Source organism: Camponotus vicinus, unplaced genomic scaffold (assembly GCF_025532165.1).
Source record: "Camponotus vicinus isolate PSW18456_S1 unplaced genomic scaffold, iyCamVici1.0 SCAF_5, whole genome shotgun sequence".
NCBI classification, from domain to species: domain Eukaryota; kingdom Metazoa; phylum Arthropoda; class Insecta; order Hymenoptera; family Formicidae; genus Camponotus; species Camponotus vicinus.
Genome location: NW_028141977.1, coordinates 20,350,691 through 20,373,013, shown reverse-complemented (window position 1 = coordinate 20,373,013; position 22,323 = coordinate 20,350,691). Strand labels below are relative to the sequence as shown.

The window sequence follows — 22,323 nt, the reverse complement described above, 5'->3', positions numbered from 1 at the left end:
TCTCTTGACGGGATAAAATACAATAGTATCGAGAAAAAAATTATACAATCTTGCAGGTATACGCATAACTTTACTGTTACTAAAGTATGCACAATAGCAATATGCAATAAAATCAATGGTTGAAAAATCTATCAATTACTAGACTGCAACTATCTGAAAATAAAAAAAGATCCAAGAATTATGAATTGCGATGAAAATATATCATTTGTAGAATTAATTCTTTTAAAGACAATAAAGATAACTTTTTTTAAGATTTTATAATACCGTAAAAATTTTTTATAATTTCTTTAAAAATATTGTATGTTGGAAACTTGATTATATTTATTACGAGAGGAGTATTTTTTCGTATCTAACTCTTTTTATAGAATATATTATCTCTATTTTTATTTCTTTTTATTATTTGTATAGTAAATTGCGTAAAATCAATTAACATAATTGACCTAGATTATACCTAATATATATGTATATATTTTACATAAGAAGAGAAAAGAATAAAATTTACAAACAATTAGAAGGATTAACTTTCCTTCGCGAGTGCTACTGCGATTGCGATCAAAAAATACGGATCGTCTGTGAAGTAACAGAAATTCAAAGCGTAATCGGATCGCATTAAACCGATTACTATTGCTGAGAACGATCGATGTTTATAGTATTTTACGACAGGGTTTCTGCAAGAATGGAATTGTATATGCAAGCAGTTCCGTTAAATTGGATATACTGTCATTTTTTTATTCGAATTCGATATTTCTTCTCTCACGATTGTTTCTGCAGAAAATTTATAATTCGAAATGTCGATTAATTTAAAATTTTATTTTACAAGGAAGTTTTCATTGTAAAACAGTTTTTTTTTTCATTTAAGATATCTACTTTAGTTTTTGCAGTTAACGTTTATAAATTCATTAAAAATATTATTTTAACCATTGTTTTCTTTAAAAAAAAGCACATTCAAAAAAGTTGCCATTATGTGTGTATTGCAAATTCAAAGCAAAATATAAATTTATCATATTATTATTGCCATATTATCATTAATGATGTAAACTAGCTTGTGTACTTTTTTGCATTCTAATAAATATTACAATTCAAGTTTATATTGTTAATTATAATTGGTTAATTGTAATTCTATTAGTCTGATTGCTACGAAATAATATAATTAAACGTCGCTGAATTATATCGGGCACTGACAATTTCTGAAACATAAAAATATTGTTAGCTGTAAATGGGACGACAAGGCGGTATCGATCGATGTTTAAGATTTTCAATCTCCGGTGGCGCGAGTCTTAGACTCTACAATACAAATGCATTCGTTAAGATGGAATCGGCAATCGACTGGCAATTCTATTAGAGCGAGGTGCCGGTGCTCCGAGAATACGCATTGAATCGTTTCTCCTCACTTTCATCGCAGGAAGTCTGGTCCTCCCGGCAGTATTTTCTAAAGCTTTCTACGGTTCACACACATTCGAGTCGAGACTTTTATAGGACATTGATTTTTTCTTTTTTTTTAGCTACTCTCTATATGTAATCTCATGCAAAGTACTCTTAACCAAAGAAAACGAATCGGAGCAAAGTCCATTTAGTTTCAAAACGAATCTATATTCAATTTCTATTTAATTCTACTTGATTATTGGCTGCTTTTCATTATTTATGCGACTTATACTTTTTATTAAGATTTAAAATAAAAATTTAATACGAGACGCAGGAGGGTTTTTCCAAGTTTCTATTCTCCCATTTAATTAATACGTAGTTTCTCCCAACTCGTTAATTTGTACTACCACGTAATAATTACAAACATCGTATTACATAGCATTTAGATGTATGCACGCGAATAAATGTGGATTTTTTAAATGCGGATTTAAATGGAATACGGATATATCTGTAAATTATATATTACAAGCAACAGTCACGAGCAGCTGAACTATGGCATATAATGACAAATAATTAAACCACTCTTCCTTGATGAATTATTTTAATGATGTTTATCATCAAAGTCGATGAAAAGATATTATTATCGAATTTGTTCTACATTTTTATTCGGTCAATTTTAATTTATTTGATCGCGTTTGCTTGAGAGCAAGATTTTTATTTAAAGCGGCAATTTTGCTTATACGATACAAAAATTTTACTTTTAGCATTTTGTCATTTAGAAGAATTTTAAACGTGTACATTGTCAAAACATTATAATAATAGGCTTTTGCATAAAGAGTGTCCTGAATCTATTCTCTATGATTTATTGTTCCTAAATGACACGTGCAGCTTTTTGTGATTAAATCCGGAAAGAAGGAACTTTTTCTTTGGGATGCGGTCAATCGCGCGGTTTAACGGGAAAGATAATAAGGTTCAGGCACATAAAAAGCATTTCACCGTTACGCTGTCCTTTGCGATCAATTTGCCTTTTTGACGCGTCGAGTCGCGTCGGTTCTTTCGTCGCGCTCTCGTTTTTTTTTTTAATTTTTTTTCTCTTCTCTCGAATCTATCCGCATCCATTGTTGCGATCGTTCTATTTCTCTCTTTTCGAGCGTGTTAGAATCAACCTATGAAAACTGTTTTAGCGAGCGGCGAATTTCCCTCGAGAATACTCGAGAAATGATCTCGTTGCACCGTCGACATTGCGAATAAATGGAAACCACGTTAAAGTCGTTACTCTCGCCATATCGAGACGATTCGCTACGCTTATGCATCGTCGACGATAGTAACAGTATTTCCAGGAGAGCCTTTCCTAGAGATTCTGCCGAATCACCTGGGAAGAAAGTGTATACCCAAGAAACGCGCGTGAGAAACGTTTACGTTTGATTTTGTTTCGCGCAGAAATTCTATTGAATAAATTGTATTCTGGATATTAAAATCAATCCAATTTTTCTCATGTGTGAATGAAAAAATATGATTATTCAAATAGCATTAAATTCGAAATTTTATACAGATATTTTTAATATCGAAAACCGATGACACAATTGCAACGAATAAAAAGGATTAAAAATTCTCACTTGGAAAAAAATTTCGCCAGAAATAAATGTCGGAATATTTTTATTTTTCAAATCAATTTTAAAAAATTTTTTCTTTTGAATTTAGAAAAAAGTAATAATTATTGATCCGCAGATTGTATAAACGCACGCAAACGCAAGGAGGAAGCCAGTCGGTAGCTTAGGTGCGCTGAACTTTGCACTTTCTTCCCTCGTATCTTTTCTCGGTGGGTTTACCGGTGGGAATCTACCGACGACTTCTCAATGAAGGCCGACTCCCAAGGCGATCCAGGGTCGTTCTCTCACGGTGCGCACGCGATTTACGCGCGTGTGAGACAAAATAGGATCCGTTTGCGACGGACGCGCATCCACTTTCACCCACGTTGTATATTTTAACAGCGCGCGTTGTCGTCGGCCATCGATCCGAGCTTTCACGTTTAACGACTGTCCATCATTGACAGATATTTTATGAGAAATTCAACATGACTGTTTTCAATTAAATGTAAATCTTATATATGGCGCATTAAATTGTCAGATGATCAAGAGCTCGTAATATATGAAAAATTCAAAGCAGAGATTTAATAAGCGGAGAAAATTCTTAAACAGTTCCCTTTTTGAATCACACTAAATCCTGTTTTCAATGATTTCTTTCAAGCTAATATTTTTTTCTATGCAAAATTGATAACATATATTTCTCAATTTTTCTATATTCGATATGAAAGAAAATTATTGATTGTCTCATTTTATATTTCAAAAGACTCGAGGAAAAAGAGAGTATTTTTTTGCTAATTAATTATTTATGTAGCATGTATAAAAGGAATCGAGGAGGTAGAAAGTCTTACAGCAAGCATCTCGTGAAGCACAGTAGTCTAATATTAGAGGCACCAGATCCTCTTGAAAGGCTCCATGGAACATTATCTCATCCCTTTTGAACCCATCCGCGTACCTTTTTTTTCTTTCGTTTCTCCGCAACTCTTTATCCATATACATCACTCCAACCATCTTTCATAACTGTACATCTTCCACAATATTACAATAGAATCATGATTAGAGCGTGTTGAAGAGTCGTCGAATTATGCAATTCCATGTTTTACATTAAAAAATGCAAATTTCTACACATCTATTCACGCGAGTTTTCTATCGATTATACTCTCGGTAATTGATAATTAATAATTTATCGCTAATTGCTGCTTATTTATCTTCTTTTTAAAAAAAATATAAAAAAATATATTTTTTCAAGTTTAAAAATAATCTTTATTTTACAAAAATAACTGGAAGAAAATATAACCAAATCGTTAAATTTAATTGCAAGTATATTTTAATCTTATAAAAGCAATTGAAATATAATAATGTTGAACTACTTCGAGAATCGATTACCACCGCGGGACAGCCTTGGATAATTAGCTCTAGTTAGCGATGCGATGTCCTTGTAACGATCACGGCGGTAATATAATATTCGTAATGTAATAATGGCGATAAATTTATTTAAAATCCGAAACGTACGATTATATAAAAGTCAAGTGGAAAATAATAAGTTGTAATTTAAGAAAAGGCACATGTTTACCCGCGATATTTTTTACTGGAAACAATACCAATAGTAATATTTATCGAACAAAAATAAAAAGAATTAAACCGAACGTATGCGTTTAAACACGCCCAGATATTCTACGCACGTTTCATATACATCTCGCAGCTACGCGTCGCGGTTGCGCGTAGATTGCATCGCAGCGCGAGCGAGAGAAGCCGAGAAGCACGCGCTTAGCTTTATACATGTGTACGTACGCGGTACACACGGACACGCACATGCGCACGCACATATTTATGGTCACGATTCGAATTACGATACGCATTTCCGTTAACGAGAGCGAACGAGTTGGCTCGAGAGGGGGCGCGAGACGGCCGGTGGCCGGTCGGTCGGTCGGGGCGAGGGGAGCGGACACGCGGATTTGTGCGCCTCCGACAAAGGCCGGGGGCTTCAGGGAGTTGAAAACCTGGTTAAACGAGGGCGGCCGCGCTAGCTTTATGGCTTTAAACGGTGCGCGGTGTGTGTGCGTGCGCTTCCCATGCATCTCCGCGTCGCACTTTGCGCTTCGATGCTTCTCGCAGTCGCAGTTTCCGTTTTTAATCGTATCGCACGGAATGCGAGATTTTGAAATTGTTGCGTCAAAAATATTTTAAAAAAATAATATATCGTATTTATTTATATATATTTATATTTATATAGTTACATTTTGTGTGTGTGTATTTAATATATGTATAAAAGTTGTAATATATATATATATATATATATATTTAATTTATTTTATATATTTATTTTACATATATTTAATTTATTTTATATATTATTTTTATATTATATTTTATATATTAAAAATTATACATATACAGTATTATACACGTATACAATATAGCTATTTAGAAATAAAAAATCTACATAAGATTCTCTTTCAATTTTAAGAGATTAATTTACAACTTGATCAACTTGATCAAAAATTGACATCTTTTTAAAAATTGATATGAAACGAGCGTATCTCTTTGATAACGCTTAATCTTTCTCACGTTGCTACCGTCAACAATTTGCTGCGTGTTGCTCGGCATGTTACTGTAACGAAACCTCAAAGTGCTTTGGTGCCGCGCGCGTTCGAGATCCATGCAAACAGCAACGTAAACATCGATTGAAACGGGAGGCCTATGCACTTAACGAGCATCGGCGAACGTCCTCTTGTAGGCCGGAGAGCAGGTACCCGACAACGACAAGTTCGGTAGCAGACTTATGGGAATGATGCTCGTTAGCAAAAGCGCGGTGAGAGACTCGCGGATCGCTGGGATTAGGGCGCGCGGCAACAATGGCGAGCCTCTGTCGTCCTTGTAAGGCAAGGATCTTCCTCTCTTGGCATCCCCGACTTTCCTCCCTCTCGCGTCCTCCCCGCGCGTTTCCTCTTATCCTTTTCTCCTCCGCCGCTCGTTTACTATTACCGTTTTCTCCGATCTCGCGGCTCTTTTGTTACACGCGCATTGTCGCCGCGCGAAGACTATCCGCTATTGTCATCGACAATAGCAATGGCCGATTGTTTCTTAACCCATTGAGGCTTGATAATCGCTCAGTCAGCCGTCGAGAAATAATTATTAAATCTCACAGATGATGGACTCGAGGTGGATTTAACAGGTCTTCTCGAGACGTGTATTTTAGTCTCTGGAAAAGATGCGACAGGATTTTTTATATTTATATATAAAATGTAGTTTTTCACCTAAATTTAAATATATCTAGATCAATAGAACACGTTGAATTTAATTTAAATTTATTAACGCCTCGTATCATTATAAAATGATATGATAATTATATTATTTTAATGTTATATCGCGTTCCGATCATCGTATTTCAATCATTGAAAAAGGAAAGTTATAAATAAAAGCTACATTTTTTTCTTGAATTATAAAACGTATTTAAAGTAAATAAACGTATTTATTGAAAATTTATTTAAAAAAATACATTTATCTCTAGTTTTTCTAACGTAAATTTAAACAAAAATAGAGATTATACTTTACAATTATTTTTTATAGAGTAAATATATCGGAAAGCATATCGTGTACACACTTTTCCGAGTTTCTTCCTGCGCGTCACAAACACTTCCGCGTCGCAGACTTTTGCTTATAACAGGGCGGGGTAGAAATCATATACGTACATGTATGCGTGGCGGTGGATATGTAACTATATAACTAATAATCATGCTGTGGGAGATCGTTGTACCGGAAGACACGGTCCGCGGGTTCCGCTAGAAATTGAAATTCTTCCTGCCTGCGACTCATCGTCTCTTAATTGCCATCTTCGCCGATTATTTTCACGCGCTTTTTGCTCACCTCGAGTTTCTCGCCTCTCAACACTTGTATAGTCGGATAAGGATCGCTTTGACCTTCACTGTTACAAGCGTAGGTGTATATACTTTTCTATAATTAATATATAATCTCTTACGACCTTTAAATATTAAAATTTCGTACGATTACGGAGATTAGCGCACTTGGATCTTTTTTATACAATTATCTTATTTTTACTAAACTTGGATAATAATATATTATGCAACCTACAGCGGCATTTTTTTCTATATTACCGAACACGCGATCCATCTATTTCAATTTCGTGCAACGGAAATATTCGATTCGCAATCTCTTTTCCGTATGAAATTGTATGTGAAATGTTCCAAGCGGTTAAAACCGGAAATTTTCTTATTTTTATTTCCTGTCGAGACCCTAGAAAACGAACGACCCGGAGCGCATTGTCTCTGTGAGCTATTAAGACAATACGCGTATCCTTGCACAAAGTGCCAATGTTTCACGCAAGACTTTTTCGCGCGTTAACAACGTAAAGCAATCTTAAGAAGGATATTCAAAATATTAGACCCGAAAATATTAAAATTAAACAAATTAGTTAAAATAAGTTAAAATAAATAAGAACAAAAATATCAATCATCATATTTGCGCTGAAGATGGCTCAAAAATAGGGTCGAAACATTCGCAAACTTTTCCCAATTGTATTTATTATTTTCAAATTTATTTGTTTTGTATAATAAATAATTATGTTATAAGATCGACACTTGCCTCGCATTGCCATTAAAACTAATTTGTTTAATTTTAATCTTAAGAAGGATATTACGATTGACTTGAGACTGACAATTTTACTGGACTTTAATATTTTCATTGATCGTTTTGGGAATAGGCAGCTTGGAATAATATCGTTCATACTCGGTATGCTTGGAATCAATGTAGTTTGTATTTGGCACGGTTTAGTTGAATCAATATCGCGCAACGTGATGATCGGATTGATCGGTCGTGGCTCCGTCGAAAATAGCACAGAGGTGCGTGATTGTATCCCGGACTACTCCCCTCGCACACACCTTTCTCTAATCGTAAGAGCGGTGAAAAGAGAGCGCGTGCTCGAGAGCTTCTGCAAGCTTGCTGGATCTTCGTGTGCTCGGATAGGCCTTAAGGCCTATCTGTGTCTCCCGTGCATTTTTCGATTCATTCTTTCGCCGAGGCTTCTTGTCCCGCTGTTTTGCACGCGTAAGGCGATTTTCTGTCGCGGAGATTTTCTCACGGATACGAAACGTCGGCGAATCTCCGGGAAATCACAAAAAAAGATTCCAACGCTAAGATGGCGTAAAAATGCCGCGCTCGTTGCATATCGCTGGAACTTTTATCGGAAAAAAGAAGACTCGGTCGGTTTTTATTAACGGATCGTGACAAATCGTCGTTGGGGTGCGGCCCTCGCTAGATTGTCGGGGAATAATGATGCCTCGAGTGGTGCGCGCGCATTGAGTTATGTTAGGTATAGGAAGGCAGAGGCTAAAAAGCGTGAACCACAGAGAGGCCAATAAAAAGAGTAAAAGAATTAAGCGACCTTATTATCATTCTCCGATATATCATTATTCGTAAACAGCGCGAAATATTTCATCCGGCAAAAATAAAATGATTTATTTTGCCTTTGAATATACAAAAAATAATTTTATTATATTTTTATCATATTTTTCATCCTTTCATTCTTCGTTACGAATTATGCGCTAGATTCTAAAGTGTTTCATATGCAAATTATAAATTTTACGCATGTGGAAAATTTGCATGCGTAAAGAACGATATGTTGAATAAATGTGTTGTGATAGCTAATCTAATTCCTATCTAGATTAATTAATAATTTTAGTCAGAAAATGGAGTAGATAATTATCTCTACAATATAATTCTACGATATAATTATTTCTAATACAATAATAATAATAATAATAATAATAATAATAATAATAATAATAATAATAATAATAATAATAATAATAATAATAATAAAGATTGTTTATCGCTTACTGCTTATCATATTACGAAAGTCAGCGGATCATTGTGTCTACGCGTCACTCTATCCCTTTACCGCGACCGCCGATATAAAACTCTTCTTCCTGTTATCGCGCTTCTCAGCAAACGTACTAGCTTGATAAGGTGTCGCCCGAAAGAAACAAGAGACGACATCGCTACGTTATTAATCTCCATTAGACTTCAAGTCAAGATCCCATAGTGTAATAAAAATATGCGAGCCACGAAAGAGCTACTAAGAATCACTTGACTCCACTCGACCCCCGTCGCCAACTTGGCGCAGAGTCCAAATATCACGTGCGTATCATGGGAAAAATTATAGTGTAGTATTTCTTCATCATTACGTGCCACTTGGGAGAATTGTCCGCCCTTTATATAAGATATCATCTTTTTCATTACGCCTCGTGTCTTTTTGACGTAGAATTCTTATGAAAACCTTATGGAAGAATAAAAAATTAGCGTGCGATAAAGATATGCGTAGGTAGAAACATCTTGTTGTATTAATAAATTTATTGAAGACGCAATAGTTTCGACGTTTCCTAATGCAGCATCTCGACAATAAATTAACTGTATCGACCATCGATGTGACTGACGTTGATCTCGGAATCTGAATCCAACCTAAGAACATCGATTTACTTTAGAACTCTGCTTATGGGACCATCAAGCTGAGAGATAATCCGTTCTAGAGGCTAGAAGTATCTCTCGATTCTCGCGTGGCTGTAGAAAGGAAGACGGCGAAGAAGCATCGAAGATGTAGCGGATTCGCGTGCGAACGATGGACGTACCCGGTGCGAAGGCCACGTCCTGGTGGCGAAAGGATCACTGAGTGAGTCGCCGACAGAGGATGCACAAGCATACCAACCAGCTTCGCGGTCCAGGTGGCCATAATGGTGGCTATCACGGCGCTAACAGGGGCCCCGTGAGAAGATGGAACAGCTTTCATGGTGGTGGTGGCGGCGGTAATGGTGGTACGGGTAATTTCAACGATGGCGTTGGGAACGGCGGCACGAAGGCCTGTCAGGAACCCTTCAGGGCCGTGCCTAAGGCCGTACAAGCCCTTAGGAGCGAGTCGGTTGACAGGACTCATCGAGCTCAGCCGCCGCCGCCACCCGCGTTTCCCAGGAGGCGATTTTCCGTGTGGTGAGTCCTCGCAAGAAATTTATCTTGAGAAAATTTCGACTATCGATTGTGAAGCTTACTTATTATTTAAGCAATTATTATTTATGCAATTATGATTATGGCGGGAGGATAGATGTATGTGTACTTTTATCTTATTTCTACACTGAGAAAAAAAGCTGTTAACTTGACTAAACCGTTTAACTAAATTATTATTTTTTAAATTGAAATATTTAAATATTTAAGTTAAATAGATGTCATGTATTATTTAATTTAAATAGTTAAATATTTCAATTAAAAAAATAATAATTTAGTTTAATGGTTTAGTCAAATTAACAACTTTTTTTTTCAGTGTAGGATTGCGCGTAAAAAGGAGCAAAAATATATTTTTTATTCGCAAATAATTTTGTACATATAATATATATCGAGACAGTTATATTGAAATAATAAGATGGATTCTTCTGTAATAATCGCTTGGTATATTTTTAAATATTAATATATGTAATTCGTAATTGCGTGGGCAGTTTACAGAAAATTTTTTATTGGTATAAACTTATTTTATTTTTAGTTATAATGCAAATACGTCACTCTATTATAATTCATGTATGCGAACTATCGTTACATTTTACATAAGTATGTTTGAATCATCAGGTTGTTTTCAATTCTATAAGTTGATAAATGAATAAGTAACTTAAACCACAATCTCGGGCTACTATTGTAAAGTATAGATAACTTATCTCTTATGCAAAGAGATATAAAATTAGCTTCTTACGAGATTAAGAATAAAATCTAGTTGTAGTTTTTAACTGTAGTAATTAAATTATATTAACGGTACAAATTTTTTTTGCTTTAATTGAATAGAAATATATATAAAAAACGTATTATTATATTCTTCGTGAATATATTTTTTCTCGTTTCCAAATAATCTTAAACTATGATACTCTATACTTTTTCTCAATCAAAATTAGCAATTTTCTTTGTAACATATTTTTATTGCGATTATTTCACATAAAATTTCATACTAATCGCGCTTTATACGCTTAAAAAATTTTTGATAAGTTTTAAACGTATTGCTGTAAGCACAAAGAAATTTAATCTGTATTCATAACGGAAATCGTTGGCGGATAATTTTGCATTCTTAGCCGCGCAAAAGAGAGCCTAATAGGGCGATGAAAATTCAAAAGAAAGGATAATAGAAAGGATAATGGCTTTAACGATATCGTAGAAATATTTCATTACGTGGATCCACGTGGCTTTTATAAACATAGTCTTGTGAAATGACACGAATAATTTCACGAATGTCAACAGAACGAATGAATGAATGAGTGAGCGAGAGAAAGGAGAGAGAAAAGGATGGAAGGGAGAGGGAAGGAAGGACGCTTAGATATGCGAAATTGTCAACAATAAGGCAGTCGACTATGTCATTAATTTCTATTAAAACGTGAATTATAACAAACGTTCTCTGTGGATTATTTCGGGAAAATGTATCTCGGAAATGGGAACAAAAAAAATAAGAAAATCGAACAAAAGTTTATACTAGGATTCTGAACGTCATTGTGCAATAAAGCGGATGTGACATTTTCCATATGATGCATATGGCGCTTTGATTACTGCCGTGTGAATGTTTTGATGGAAAATGGTGGTATAACATAAATCGCTTACAAATCCGTTGGAAATATCAATCTTAAATTTTGTTATTAGATTAGATTATTAGAAACATTTTTCTAAACTAGTGTTATAAAATGTACATATATGAATTTTTTATGTTGAAATTTTTATGTTGTAATATTTCCAATCATCATTTTATGGATTATAGTATTTTCTATGCAACATTTATGATACATATAAATATTTATTAAACTAATTGTAAGTTTATATACAATAGAAATAATTCTTAGAAATTTTTTTATTTCAAGAATCTTTTTACATCTTCTATCCTTCTAATGAATACTGAATTATTAAAGTGCCAGTTTAGAGTAGATTAAAAAAGTAAATTAAATTTATGAATTTATGAAAAATTAATTAATAAAATATTAATAACGTTATAAAAAGAGAATATTTTAGAAGGCTAATTAAAAAATTATTTTCATGCTTTTGTCTTGCTTTTCAAGGCAAGAGATGTGTATAATAGTTATCGAGTAATTTATTGAAGACATTTTATTCAATCAATCGATTCAAATATCGCTCACCTGTCATTAAAATTAATCCGTCAAATATTTTCGGTGAGATTTTCTGCTTATTTTAAGCAAAGACGAATGTAAGATATTGAACATGAATAGCCTAGATGGTTAGTAACAATAATTATAATCTTGAGGAAATGAAAGGTGCAACGCGACATTTATGGGATTAATTCGCAGTACAGGTGAGAGATGGAAAAGCCGAGACGCGCATCATCCTTATCAAATTCAATTTTCTGCAGTGCATATACACACATACACGTATACATACAAAAGAAGAATACATACAAAGCAATGCGTTACGCATGCGTTACGCGTGCGTTACGCATCGCGGCCTCGTTTGTGTGTACAAGTCGAGGAAGGAGCGGGATAACATGCGGGTCAACAGCCTTCGACAACCTTACGGCCTTCTGCAACCTCTCTTTCTACCTTCTTTCTATCCATCATCTCGCTTTTCCGATTCTCGGTCGGTCGAGCATCGGTATTCGATTCACGGTCGTCGTCACCGTTAAATCGAGGACTTTCCATAATGAAAAATGCACATACAGATGTCAAAAAGTAAAATGTTTAAGAAACGGAAAATATGTTCTCTTATTATATAATTGTTAAATTTTGATTTATATATAATTGTTATCCGTATCTTTTTATAATTTTATATTATAATTTTATATTATAATTGAATATGAGGAATTTTAATCTTACAACTAGAGATAAAAATAATATATAGCTTTTTATTTAATAATTTCAAATAATAATTAATAATTATTTCATTAGACGTTTTATTTTTTAATTTACTATGACGTGAGGATGTTCAACTGTGACAAAAAACTGTGAAAAAAAAGGAGGATCTAACGTCACGCCAACTTTTATCAGGAAAAGCGATCTCGATTTAGACAATTACATATCGACTATCCCCCTACTGTTTAACCGCAGGGGGTTTTCGCCGAAAATTGGCTGAACCGTTGCGCTTTTATAGTTAATTTGAGAAGTGCTCTCTTCGACTCGAATGGGAAACATCTGTCGGTGGCGTGGCACCCAATATTGGTCGTAGAAGTTAATGCCAGGGTGTAGCATGGCATCACGGAATAATACGTATTTGAGCGAACGTGCGAACACACTTGTACAGCATCGGACGATTCGAAACGATGTGAAATTGAGGGGTTCGTATGATGAATCACGTCTTGAAACGACTCCCTTTTCGCCTCCATGCGAAATGTGATATTTACAAGAAGCCAGAAAAGACTATAGAGACTATTGACAAAATGTTGGTCTCATTTTCGTCTTTGTTAGGAGCTTTTTCGAAAGCTCCAATATCTCATGTTTAACTAGATTCTACTGCGTGAAAAAGACACGAGCTTTTGCAGAGACTTGTTTGGCAAATTCTAAAATAAAAAAATGGCGATTAATATTTAATGTCTGATTTAATATCATTGAAAAATTCTTGATATACAGGGTGTTTCATTTTAATCGCCCCAGGTAAATATCTCGAAAAATATGGAAATTATGAAAAAATGTTTCGGACAAAAGTTGTATGGTTTCGAGGGGGCCATAAGATGGTACCATTGGTTTGACCTTGAAGAGTCATTTGAAGGTCACGTGAACGTCGCTTCAATTTTTTTAAATGACCCTGTATATCTGAAAATTTTTGTAGATAGAAACTGCGTAACATTTATAATAACATCTTAAATAATCTCAATCTTTTTTGCAGCTTCGGGAAGCGGACGGGTGGCAGTGCCAGGCGACCCAACGAATGTTTCGTCCTCGAGCCCTCCGAGATGATTGTCGTGAGTAGTTTCTTTGCTCTATGGAATAACAAAGCGAGAGGGAAGCCGCGAAGGAGATTTGCGTTTAATTTGTTTTCGAAGAAAAAAGAAAACGCAGGAACGCTTTATTTACTCAGTTTTATGAAAGAGCAAGTTGTGGCCGCTTGTGCTTCGCCGACAGTTTTAATCAAAAGCAAATCTGGAGGAAGGAGTATAATTTTTTCTCCAGTCGGTTCACCGCGGAATGCAAAATTTGCATTTGCTCCGAGACATTTTCCGAGTATTACGCGCTCGCGAACTACGGTGTAAGCGGCGATATCGCGCAGCGAAAAGACAATGCTCGCGAGACGTGCAACGTGGTAGACAGTTAATCAATAGTTTCTCTCTCTCTCTCCCCCTCTCCCTCTCTCTTTCTCTCGGTATTATATTATGCCGAGGTTGAGTTTTGGATCCTCCGTCACGCTCTCGTAGTTAGGCTCGTTTTATTTCGTTCCCAGCCTGCGACATGTGGCGGTCGTTTCTCTACGTGCCGAAATTGGGGCAAACTTTTAGACATGCGGGACTACCGTGCGGAATCTTTTAACGAAGACTATCGTATCGATCGCGAATAATTAAGCTTTTAATTGCCTACGGAGTTTTGGCAATAACGGAGAATACTGATTTCGCTCATTTTTTATTCAAGTATTTTTCGTTTTATACATATTTTTCTCATAAGAAGACTGTTCTTTTCAGTTAAACTGGTTGCACTAATTCAGAGTTTATTTTTTTTTATTGCACATTGAAGGGGAAAAGATAAACTCTAAACTAGTGCAGTCAGTTTAGCTAAAAAGAAAAGACCTTATGTTTCTTTAGGAATTTATAATTCGCGACAAAATTCAAGATGGAAATCTATTTATAATGTATGTGTTTCACTATGTGTATTTTATAATACACATTTCCATTTATATGTATTCAAATGTCTTTTTATATTACATGAAACATAAAATTTATAAATAGAATTCTATTTTAAAATTTATTTCTTAAATTATATTAGATCGTCTATAAAGAGACCTTAAAAGACAGATTACATTTTAAACTTTATGACTGAATAATGGGACAAAATATAATTTATTACATTCTTTTTATAAAGGAGAAAAGGAATATGCGACAGCGAAAGTTCCTCTTTAGATTTTACTTTATGTATTTTTATTATATATAATTTATGTATTTTTATGCATACATTATCTCGAAATGTGAAACGGCCATCATTTTCACATAAGCTAAGCTTAATTACGTCCGTAGTTGCAACATTAATTGCAGAATCGCATGGAATTATTCTGGTATGGCAGGTGAACTTTATTCGAGCGTATCAAGTTGAAAATTCTGGTTTCTCTAATTACACAATGTGGACAAAATTAAGTTTCTGATTCGAGCTGCCATCTGTAACGGCATTCTAAACTGCTTTACCGACAACTAACGTGACATTACTTGCTGATTGTCGATTAAATTGCGTTTACTATGTGCGTATGCATGTATGTGATCACATTAAATAAATAATATTAAATAAATTAATTAAAAAATGCATTCCAAATTATCTGCATGCACTAACTTTACAATAAATTATATCGTTTGGATTTTCATTAATATTTTTTTTTTACGTGTAAATTATTTTTATAAAATACATTTATAATTTTATTATAACAAATAGCATTTTTAAAAGATCTCTTCAAATGAAAAAATAATTTTGACGGATTTTTTTTAAAGATATGCTTTCAGTCTTTGATTTTTAAGCAACATCTCACATGTTAAGCGAATGCTTTTGATTCATTTGGATAATTTTTCAGAAAATTAATTAAATATTAATAAATTGTTAAATATATTATTCGATTTGGCTATGATATAGAAAGACGCATATATGTTATATTATATTAGATTTAGAAGGGCTTATGTTAGTTTTACATTCGATATCAATCAAATTCGATTTTCGATGACACACATACCCGGCTTTAATCGGATATAATCCCAGCTTTGTACTTAAACGACGCACCCTATAGTCAATTTTGAAGGATTTATCAGTGTACAGTTACATCACTCGTAATCATGCGCCTTGTTTTTCACCGCGTTGAACTTTGAAATTTCGCAGCGCGGAACCTACGCATATTTGTACAAACTGTATGTTATTTCAAAACGTTAATTATAAAATTAACTCATCATCGAGCCAGCAAGGACTCTTCGACTCTGAAACTCTTTTTATCGATAATCAAAATTTTATCGATAATCATTTATCCATACAATTGGGAGGTAACGCAATTCGCTGTGAAAATTAAGCTACACTTTAGTTTATTTTTTTATATCATTATTTGTGCAATATATCTGGATTAATGAAAAGCTCACAAAAATAATTTGTTCGAATCAACCATGCTTCTGAAAATGTAAGCTTTGACCTGATTTATTTAATTTTCCCGCGCGTTGGCGGGATGTGAAATATCGAGGATTTTTTATCGCGAGGACATTTATCGGTTTTGACGAATTTTGATCGCGTGTTTGCCGGTAATTTGAAATTTTCCTCCACGCAATGTCGGGAAAAATATTGACCCCACCGTGGTACACGCGAGTTCACGTGTGCGTCCTCGGGTGACTCTGTGACCTGATAATGCGAATTGGACGTCTGACCTTTAACCTTCATCTCGTGGCACTGTGGCACTTTATCCCTGTCGCTTTGCGCCATTCGAGAGCTCATTGCGTAGAGCTCCATTGCTTTGGATTGATGATTTATCATTGTCACAGTCTCGAATACTCTACTCTTTAATACTAAAATACGTCTAATATCCTGGAATGTGTTTTCGTATAACGTCAGATTCTTAACAAATTTCAATTTTTCTTTTCAACGAAAAAATAGAGAGGATTATTTAATATTTTAATTACATATTATTCTTGAGAAGATGGAACCTTTCGATGTTTGTTGGCGTTATTACCTTGTTGCTTTGTTTCTCTTTTAATCAATGTCTGTTTTCATAATGAATGGACAAGGAAACAATTAGTTTTGCGGTCAAGGAAACGATATATTTACTTGTGGGACGTGTCGCTTGGAACATAAACCGAGTGTCACGTCGCGCAGGATGCGGGCTTTAATTGCGTAACCGAGCACGTTTTATCCTTCGATGCGTCGTGGACGCGTGCAGTATCTCAAGAAACTTGTATCGTCAGTGACGAAACATTATCAGCTCAATGTGCCACGTTTATGAAACATGAATCGTTTTTGTCTCTCGTAAAATTCGATCATCGATTATACGTCGCGATTTGTTAGCATAAAAGAAATCTTACCGACAAATTATAAAACAAATGTGACTAAAATTAATTAATTATTATTGTTATTTGACGTTATCAAATTAGTAGTTTATTTGATGTATTCCGACAAATTTGACAAATCTTGTATTTTAATTCTGTCAATATTTATCGAATCTTTTCCTATTTTCTAAAATAACAAAACTTTATGTAATCGTACAATATTTGTAAAATATAAAGGAGAATTTGTCTTCATCAAAGTTATACAAAAATAACCGATCGATGCTTGCAGATTATACGTTTATACGTTTTCGAAAAAAACTGCACGAGATTCTCATTATCGGAAACGATAATTGAAACGAATCGATTGACCGAGACAGCAGCGATTTTCGTTATCCGTCGTTTTTTTCACCGGGGAAACGAATCGTCGTTTTACGTTTGGGAGGTATTGAAACTTCCGGCATGACGACGTCGCCTTTCATGCGAATAAAAAGTTACCCCTCAAAGGAAAACTTTCTATTTATGCGGTATCGGCGAGGCAAATCTCCATAGGAAAACCAATAACTGGAGACGGATCGATCATTACGGCCACCGGAACGAACAAATAGGAAACTTAACTTCGAGGGCCAACAAGTTGCAGCTGCGGATAATCCGTTCTGCAGACATTGTTCCGTTTCCAAGATCGCGTATGTATCTTCCCTCCTCGGTTACGTCACCAAGATTAAGCTCGTTTGGCGAGACGATAAAATATCGTATGTTTGCAAAAAAAAAAAAAACGAGAAAATAAAAGGAGAAAAGCTGACAGTGGCAAGAGGCGAGGGAGGGAGAGAGGAGGAGGAGGGGGAGAAGGATACAGAAAAAATAATAACGTTGCTACAATTTCCGTGCTGGCTCGTTCCGTGCGCGCGCGCGCACCCAATTATGCAATTATACAAATTGCGATCTGTGTCCCACGATTATTTCTCGTCGACCCAGATGCAAGGCGAGTCTGTCGAGCTCCGAAATGTAAATCGCGCCATTTCTGAGCAATTGCGATCGATATCCAATATCAGGTTTCGTTCGCGGAGCTTAAACGTCCAGGGCACGTTTCTTTTTTTTTTCTTTTTTTCTTTTTTTTTAATTCTATGACAAATTTTCTGGATGTATTCCGAGTATCATCGCGGAAATATTCGACGTAAATATACGAGCATTTACGTAAGAATCGCGGCGGACGATGCCACATCCGTTGTGCGTAAGCGTCTCCGGATAAGGATTCATTACGCAGGGGATGCGTACAGGAAGTTTGACATGAGTAAAATCGGAACCGTGACTCGTCATGGTATTACTCAGATTTCAGTTTTATCTCCAGACTCTTTTAACACCACTGTCCAATAGAAAGGGTCGTAATCCGTCCTCGCAATGCGGTGCAAATGTAGCTGGCTAATTCTCATGCTGGATGAAATTTGCATATGAAATAAATAGAGCTTGTAAAATGGACGACTCGACTTTATGCTGTACACATACGTCAGGATAAATCTTTTGCAATTTTTAATGGACTTGCGTGAGTTTTTTATAGCGTTCCATCTTTTTTTTATCATCAGGATAATTAAATTTTAATAGCGTTTTTTTTTTATGCAAGACGTGAAATTCAAAATATGACGATGTAATTGATTGGGTGTATTCTCGCATACTTTGCTGCACTGGTTGAACTTTGGCCGTGCCTTCTTGCCCTTTGACACACTTTGCCGACACATTCAACAGCAGAGATTCTGATATTACAGCGAAGATTATTTTGTTATTTTGTGAGATATGCTGGCTTTTATTACGGCATAAATTGAAATATTTTACATACGCTGCTATGTCGTCTTTCTCTTGCTATACACATTCTATTAAATATTACAGCAAAGGATATATCATTCCAATTGTCAGTTTATTTTTAATATCTTTTATTGATATAAAAATATGTCAAAATTATATGTATTATTATTTTTGCATATTTGATATATAACGTTATTTTTATCGTACAATTTTTTAATTTACGTACAATCAAACAGTCAATATGCGCGATATCAAACTCTTAGCTTTTGTATAAATTGTAGTAACCTTATAACTCGATTATAAGGTATAATATAAACCAAAAGGGAGAGCTGGCTTCTTTCTTCAGAGTTTATATCTCGTAAAGTTGTGGAGGCGCGACAGAAAATGTCAAGTAGGGTGACCAAGCGGCGCCTGTAACGCCAACCTATTTTGAATAGCCAATCTCGGTTGACTCGACGACAAAGGAAGCTTATTAACTGTATCATAAGTATACGTGATTCTGATCCGTTATAGTCGGTTAACGATTCCCGGAATCGCGCGGCACAAGGACGATAAATGGAACGCGCGGGATTTCTGGGACGGGCAAATATCCGAAACCTCATGTCAGTTTCGCCAGAACGGAAAAACGGAGAAAGCGAAAAAGAGAGAGAGAGAGATGGAAAGAGAAAGCGCGACCAGTTTTGCTCCGAAAATAAATCCTTACCCAGACAACGTGTCCCCCATGCGAGGTCGCTGCATTTCATTTTTTTTTCCATCTATAAATCCCGCCGAATGTCGACGCGATTTGAGTTCGCGTCTGTTTTGAAGAGAGAAGTGCATTTTTGCAAAATTTTTAACTATGTGATGTAATAGGGATGTATGTTTCTATATTATAGTTAGTATATTTGAATTTATGTTCGAGCTTACACGATTTCAACATTCTTTCCAGTTAGTCTCTTAGAAAAGATATTTTGTGTATAATTTACATAAAAATATCATGCCTAAAAATGTCTTTAAATTAAGAAATGTCAAAATTGGGAAAAAAAGTTTTTCATTATTTATATATAATTTTTTTATACTTTTTAGATATGTGTTTTTTAAGCTTTTATTATTATCTGATTTTATTTTATAATATCGAAAATTTATTTCGAGAGAGATCAATCAATGCCATTTTGTTATCGGCTAAACTTGATTAATCAAAATAGCAAAATTGTTAACCTTGGACTTATCCATGAGACGTATCCATGTCCTTGTATGCCGTCATAGTGCCTGGCTCCTTTTAAACGCACGTTTCAGTTGACATACTTCCGGGGCAGGAAGTATGCGTGAGCACGTCTATCTTTTTTTTCATTGTTGAAATGCATCTTTAATTTCCTTAGTTTAATTCGCGAATGCCATGGAAAATTATTTTCCGTTATCTTGTGTTTTGCAACTTATTGTACGATTCAGTAAGTATGCTCGTCGCGAGCGCACGTGTCATTCACCTCGCATATTTAACGAATAATTTTGCGGAGATTAATTGAATATTCTGTGCAAACGCACAAACGGTATGACGTAATTACTCTTTAAATTAAAATAATTTTCTCTAAAATGCTTTCCCTTTCTTCTCCACTAATTCAATTCATACTTGAAAAATTCGAGATAAACGACATGTAATTTATCTTGATTCCTACAATATGCCAGTGTGGTAGTTGTGCATACGTATTCATCTGTGTTGGTACAAGATCTCGGTAGCGATGAAAGCAAACCGTTGTCGATGGAGACTGGAGACATATGACGCAGTCGTATGACCCAGATCTTTTTCTCGAGCACCGCTAGATATGCACCTGCATCCACAACCTGTCGCTGCCTATCCACCTACCTACCTGTCCTGTCTAAGGCGCATTGACGGAGTACATCCGACCGATTATGGGCTAGGCTCGTACCCTCTGTCGGGAGCCATTTGTATGTCGATACACGATTATCGCGATTGTCCTACGTAATTTTACGACGCGAGTGGGCGGAGGTGCGATACACGATACGGTTCGCGCGGTGGCCGATGCATCGACTGTATCGATTCCTCGGAGAGCGGATACGCGCGAGTGCGTACGTGCGAATGTACGATAGACTTTTCATTCATGCCTCGCGAACGTAAGCCTCGTGTTAGCGGTCTCGATAATTATTTACTAGCTCTCGCGAGTGTTCTTTTAATTGTCGCGATAAGAGCGCGATAACGCTAATGTATACATTTAGGAATCGTGTTTAAACAGCGGGATATATCGCTTGACATTTTGAAACCGAGTGTAAGCATATTATTATTCGTACTTATCTTAATATATGCATATTAACATTTTCCAATATATATCTTTTTCCGATAATAACGTTAAGTTTTCTACTTCCATGATATAAGAAAATTGTGTTTTACCTTTTTATCGTGAATTTTATTTCAGACATAATTATACAAATTTTTCAATTAAAATTATATTAGAATTAAATCTGTATCATGCACCCACACGAAAGCAAACTTAAAAGTAGACTCGAGCTTGATATAATTTCGAGCCAAGGATGTCATTGATGGGAGCGAATACGTTAAACCTTGGACGATACGTCATAGTTTGCGAGAAATTACGACAAATGAACATACGTTGGCAAATTAATGACGCGACCGGTCCATTTTAAGCGGGGTGCATAAATTGGAGGCCACGGGCGATCTCCCCTCGAGTGGTTGACACTGCGTTCCCCGTTGCACGCAGGATAGAACTGTCTCTCGTCTACGACGATTGCAGCGGTGATTAAGTGTTCACGCACGCGACAAAAAATGAACATCCGTGAAGAAGGAGATAGCGTGCTGCTTATCGTGGCGCGTGAGTGTCGGACGAGTGTGACTTCGGTCGCTTTCAGTCGTATCTCGGCGTCGTCGACGAGATATAATAATGTCTCGCGATTCGAGTCGTCACCCTTAGAATCGCAGCTGGTCATCGTCGAAATACGCAGCGATGAGTGATCGAAGTGATTAAAATGCGAAACGCGAGAGTGCGAGATATTTTATAAAAATTAATTGTGCGTTCAAAAAAAAAAACGTGTTATATTTCGGTAGGTTTCATGTGAAGGATTGCTTTGAATGGCGAAAAGAGGCTTACTTGTGGGAGGTCGAGCATTGTCAAATAGTCCTGCGGTAGGTCCTAGGGACTCTTTGGGACCCACGTCGCCGACGAGTTTTCGAAAGTTCTAAGGGACTCTTAAAATCATCCTGTTCGACCATTTGTCAATTTCTAATAATTTTCATAGTATTTTGATACGCGAATCTTGCGAAAATGCAATAAAAGCGACAATTCGCGCGAATAATAACGAACTTTGGAAATACAATAATTGTCGAGCGAGCTTAATCGCAGCTCGAATTACGAGCAATTCATCGCGATGAATTCGCGATGTTTCCATGCGGAA

The 22,323-nt window shown here is 35.6% G+C and overlaps 1 protein-coding gene across 5 annotated transcripts in view; it reads left to right on the top strand.

The window, feature by feature from the left end:
- The window catches only part of LOC145971791 (rap guanine nucleotide exchange factor 2), a 117,504-nt gene that overhangs the window by 72,242 nt on the left and 22,939 nt on the right, over window positions 1–22,323 (top strand). For 3 of the 5 annotated variants that reach the window (XM_083099847.1, XM_083099843.1, XM_083099850.1), the window contains exons 2-3: window positions 9,446–9,944; window positions 13,806–13,881. In XM_083099847.1, the coding sequence (XP_082955973.1) occupies window positions 9,649–9,944; window positions 13,806–13,881 (372 nt within the window). In that variant the 5' untranslated portion in view covers window positions 9,446–9,648. The remainder of the gene's footprint in view (window positions 1–9,445; window positions 9,945–13,805; window positions 13,882–22,323) is intronic. The other 2 variants (XM_083099844.1, XM_083099848.1) reach the window with 1 other exon arrangement.